The 5,480-nt window shown below is 40.3% G+C and overlaps 1 protein-coding gene across 1 annotated transcript; it reads left to right on the forward strand.

Moving 5' to 3' along the window:
• Positions 1-1,771: 1,771 nt before the first annotated feature.
• LOC116374826 (tetratricopeptide repeat protein 28-like) lies at positions 1,772-5,048 on the forward strand. The gene is made up of 2 exons (XM_031830063.1): positions 1,772-2,015; positions 4,477-5,048. Exons 1-2 carry the CDS (start codon positions 1,986-1,988, stop codon positions 4,807-4,809), a joined length of 363 nt encoding a protein of 120 aa, XP_031685923.1. The 5' UTR covers positions 1,772-1,985; the 3' UTR covers positions 4,810-5,048.
• The last annotated feature ends 432 nt before the right edge of the window (positions 5,049-5,480 follow it).

Below are 5,480 nucleotides of genomic sequence, written 5' to 3' on the forward strand. Positions count from 1 at the left end.
TGTGGGGATGGTATTCAAAACATATTTGCTTATTTGTTTCAGGCCACTCTTTCGTGAAACCCAGCTCTGTGGAGCGTACGGCTTAAAGTGGTCCTATGGACAGATACTCCAATCTCCGCTGTGGAGCTTTTCAGCTCCTTCAGGGTTATCTTTGGTCTATTTGTTGCCTCTCTGATTAATGCCCTCCTTGCCTGGTCCGTGAGTTTTGGTGGGCGTCTCTGTCTTGGCAGGTTTGTTGTGGTGCCATATTATTTAAAAATGTTAATAATGGATTTAATGGTGCTCCGTGGGATGTTCAAAGTTTCAGATATTTTTCATAACCCAACCCTGATCTGTACTTCTCCACAACTTTGTCCCTGACCTATTTGGAGAGCTCCTTGGGTTCCTTGGTTTAAAACCAAGTTTTAAAGCTATTGTCCTGTAATTCTTAAGATTTTTTACCATATCTACGGGAAGTAGTTTGGTCCGCTAATACAGGACTAGTAAAGGCCCAGTGCACTACTTCTGTGACATTTTTTAAACTAAATGCATTTGAGTGTTTACCAGTATTTACCAGAGTCTGATAATACTTGTGGAACATTTATTGAAATACTTTGCAAATGCTACGTATTTCTATGGGAAAACTGAAATGTTCTATTAATTCCTTTTCCATTTTAGTAGATACTCTTATTCAGAGCAACTTACAGTAGTGAGTGCAAACATTTTCACACTGGTCCCACGAACCCACAACCTTAGCATTGCAAGTTCCATGCTCTACCAAATGAGCCACATCCTCACATCACATCATCACAAACCACTTGATGTCTCAATGTACTCAGTTACTGTATTGTGCATTGTTTTTCTTCATGGTGATGGAAAGTCTACGGGTACAAACCTAGATGACCAGCCTATGTACAATACAGTAATGTACATTTACATTAAGTGGTTTGTAAGGATGGTAAATTAATACTGCACAACAAAGGTGGTTGTTTTCCATGTTATTTGATCAATACAAATATTTAATGTGGATGTTTTGTGTCTTTGCCCATAACTTTGCACCTTTTGATGTACATTTTTGAGGACAGGGTTTTGTTCTTTCTGAATTCCATTAGAATGACAATCTCAGAGAAATGACAGGGCAACAACTCTTATAATTCCAACTATTGAATCCTGCAAGATACTGTTGTTAATTATACCACTACCTTTTTGCCAAAGTGAAGATACTGAAAGAAGGTTTTTGCCAGATCTACAGATGTTGGTCAACTAATACTAGTAAAGGACCAGTGGGCTATTTTTGTGAAAAAAAAATATTTTCCTATTTTTTTTTTCTTAATTCTGATTTTTCAGGGAGTGCTGCAGCACCCTCAGCACCCCTAGTCCCCGCGGCTATGCTTATGACATTGTTCACATGATATCTGCGTGGCTGACCATATGTGTTTGCTATGCCAGTGCTAACTGTCTGTCATGCATGGGGATATTGAAAAAGTTAACACACTTCAAGACAAGCGTTGGGGGCCATGGAAAATAATCTGTCTCTCAAAGAGCATTTCCAATCAGGGTCTCACGGGAGAAAAGCAAGCAGTGACATTCCACTGTGTTGAAGACTCTTTATATGAATTTCAAGATCAATTTGTTTGGATTATAATAAATACCACAATTAAACCAATAAAAACACAGGTGTAGGGAATAATGAAAATGTAGGCTAACGCCCCTCTGATGTCACGAGATACGTCTGCAGCACAGAAATCCGCTATGGCAACAGGGGAAAAGGCAAGGAAAAAAATAAAAAAGTTTTGACAACATGGCGCACTATCCTTGAGAAAAGTTTCTATAGAACTCCAAAAAATACTATTGACGTAATATTTTTACAGTTTTTCGACTACCCGACAACCTTCGGAAACAATTGGAAGACGCATTGAAGAATACACTGGCATTGTATTTAGTGACTTTTATCATGGGATCATAGAAGCCTGCTGCAGAAGACAAGTAGCCTACAAACACACAGGATGGAGAAGCAAGCAACTTTTAAGGAAAAGGTACAGAGCACAAAAACTGCTAGAAAGTCACATGACTTACAAAGATATACCATATTGGTACATTTTGTTAGTGAATAGTTGTCAAATAGCTATCACATTTACTATTGCACTGTCGACTGAATACGGTCACTGCAAATATATTTCATGCTTAGGCTACAGATGAAATGAGTCGACAGAGTCAGTTTATAACCAAAAGGATGCAGGGTCAATGCTCACAATGGTCCCGAACAACATTCTGGATGACGCTATTAATGCTGAAAATCAAATTTCGAGACATTATGTGCACTGTCCCTGTAAAAATAAAATAAACTCAAACTCAAACAATGCAGGGAAACATTGTTACTAAGTTATTACAATGGTGAAAAGGTGCAGGGAAACATTGTTACTAAATAATTACAATGGTGAAAAGGTGCAGGGAAACATTGTTACTACTAAGTTATTACAATGGTGAAAAGGTGCAGGGAAACATTGTTAAAACGACTACTTTTTGACATTGTGTTTAAATTTTTGCACAGTTATTGTGAGTTGATTTAGAAGTCTTTGAAAAACTGAAGTTCAGACAGTTGTAACAATAATAATAGATGTATATATTTACAGTAGCATAACACTGTGTAGCCTCACTGTATGTATATATGTCAATGATATTGCTATGTAAATACAGAGTCCTGGTGAACCACATGCAACATTTCATGGCTAAGGAATTTGCTAAGCACCTCAAAATTCAGTTAGATTTTTAGATTGATGCATTAACGATTCATATTCCCTCCAGTTTTCATGCCCTCAATTTGTTGCAGATCATGTTATCGTTGGCTTTTGACATGTTTTCATTTTGGTGTGAAGGCATAAACTACCACACTGGTACTCTGGTGGAGGTGTCCGTCTTACTCACCATGAGTTCAATATCTGAATAGCTTTCTGAACAGCCCCTGTCTGGTGGTCCACTAGTGTGAGTGTAGCCTATATGTGTTCCTTCATTCTGTTCTGCAGTCCTTTGGGAAAGACATGTTAGGGAGTTTTATCCAGCTGGTCTGTAGGGACCCCTAGTTGTCTAGGCTCTCATTATCACAGCACTCTCTCCCTCACTCTCCACCCTTCCTGTCCAGTGCAGTGCCTACACAGATACCCCAGGATGTGTTGGGCCAGAGACCAGAACGTACCCTAGTCTAGATCATAGAGGGGACCTTCAATCACACATCCATTAGCAAATTTAGATTGTGTTGAAAGTGGTTAATAAGAATACAATGACGGCCAATGGTATATTATCAGTATATTAATTTTGATAACAAACAGGCAAAATTGTCTCAGATGATGATGGGTAAGTGTTTAAAATGGACTCTGCTTCCAGTGTTCCACCCCCTTCAGACACCCAGAGAAAAGCTTACATGCACAAGCTCACAACACAAATGCAATGACAAACACATGCACTGAACAGCAACAAAACAGCCCCCAAAACACACTAGGCCCCGGTCTGTTATTTACCATTGGTTGATGTGCATTCTTAGATCATAAACAGCTCTTACCAGTGGGTGGCTGCACCAGCTACTGTATGCACACTCCCACTTAGCCTAAATTTACCCCAATCCCATCATTTATCCTACTACAACATGCTTTCACTCCAGTTGTAACACTCAGAAGGAGGACATTTAACAGAGGACGGTAGTTAGCGTACAGGTTGTCCAGATCGGAGCTTCATGCATTTTTACTGCTCTAACTGATGCTGTATTTATCGTGATTAACATTTTGCAGAAGGATGCAAAGTGAGGAATGACAAAACCACACTTTCAACAATAGTGTGATGTTGATTGTTGTTCAGTTAATACTTTCCACAATAGTGTGATGTTGAATGTAGTTCAGTCATAGCCAACGTCTATCCTTCCTCTCCTATCTTCCCCTTTCACTCTCTCACCCTCTGGAAGTAATTACCAGGCATGATGACTGCTGCTCTGTCCTATCCCAGAATTCAGCTGGAGGAGGTGTGGTATGAATGAGGTATTGTGGAAGCGGCTCCATCAGATTGACAATCTAGAGTTTTTTCATTGAATAATGTACTTAACAAAGCATCTCTGGTCAGCTGACACAACATTTCAAAACCAGTCATTTTCTAAGACTTCCTAAATAGTTTGAAAGAAACAAAGCTGTATTTTTGGGATCTGCAATGTTACTGGAGTAATTCTAAGTCTTTAGTTGTTTTATTGTGAACTACTGCCTGAAGGTATTGTCTTTGTTTATTTCATGAGTCAGGGGGTTCTGCCGGTCTGCCAACATGGCTTTGAAATTTGCTGAATCAATGATAGGACAAGCTCTCTCTTAGTGTTTAAATTAAACCCCAAAGAATTTGTAAAAGCAGAAAACATTTCTGCTCTCATCTCCATCTTTAAATTGTATTTAATGATTTCACTTTGCAGTCCTTTTGACCTGCCTAATTATGGAACTTCTTCACCTCATTGCCCTCTATCTCCAGTTTTCGATCTTCGGCTCCCGGACATTTGGCAGTGCGGCACGGCTTGTGGGTGAAGAGGAAGGGGGCCGATGTGGCCTCAGCAAGGCAGAGTTCATGGAGAGAGTTCAGCAGAGCAACGAGGCGTGCCAACGCGGTGACTTCCAGGCTGCCTTGAGTCTCTATGGTGACGCCCTGCGAGCCGACCCACAGAACTGCATCCTCTACAGCAACCGCTCAGCAGCCTTTCACAAACTGGGATGCTACCAGGCTGCCCTGGACGACGCTGTCAAGGCCCGTCTACTCAACCCCAAGTGGCCCAAGGTGAGTCTGTCTGAACCACCCACTGCATCTTAACCTCAAACATGGGACAAGAGGACATATGAGAACAGAAACACAGCTAAATTCACTCCAAAACAGAACAGTGCATGGTTTTGTATTACACATGTACTGTTTATGGGTTTTAAGATCTGCACATGAACTGAAGATTTATGGGAGACTAGTGCAAGTCTGAGTTACATGAATGGATGTCCACTTGGTATTAGGACCTATGTGCAATAGCTTGCTGAATAATTAATTTGCTTTTCTCGTTTTGATTGTGCATAAGCGGAGTTGATCAATGTAAGGTTGAGGAAGGTAAGGTAGAATATTTGCTAGGTCTTATCTGTGGTATTGTCTGGGGCATGTGGTTAGACCTACCATAGATTTCACATTGCTCAACCACAGAGGCTGAGTAGGGTGCCAATCCTCTCAGCACCCAACTTGCGTCTTGGCTGAATGATTAGGCAGAAAGAGCTGTATTTAAGCTGTGTCTTTAGTGTGTGTGTGTGTGTGTGTGTGTGTTTAAGTGTGTACATTAATTTGTTTGGGTGTGTGTGTGTGTGTGTGATTGATTTGTAATGCTCATCTCAGCTCATCTGAAGTCACAGGTCACAGCTCACCTGACTGAGGTCAAGGGAAGTATTTGATTGATATCCAGGTAAGTCTATTTTTGTTTCACAAAGTAAACATTCATTTATCATATTGAT

The sequence above is a fragment of the Oncorhynchus kisutch genome, linkage group LG8 (genome assembly GCF_002021735.2).
Source record: "Oncorhynchus kisutch isolate 150728-3 linkage group LG8, Okis_V2, whole genome shotgun sequence".
Classification (NCBI taxonomy): domain Eukaryota; kingdom Metazoa; phylum Chordata; class Actinopteri; order Salmoniformes; family Salmonidae; genus Oncorhynchus; species Oncorhynchus kisutch.

What these genes read in the sequence shown, in the direction of transcription:
- LOC116374826 (XM_031830063.1), top strand. Translation starts at nt 1,986, where the DNA reads ATGGAGAAGCAAGCAACTTTTAAGGAAAAG. An exon ending in AAGCAACTTTTAAGGAAAAG is followed by an intron (nt 2,016 to 4,476) that starts GTACAGAGCACA and finishes CTCTATCTCCAG; the next exon opens with TTTTCGATCTTCGGCTCCCG.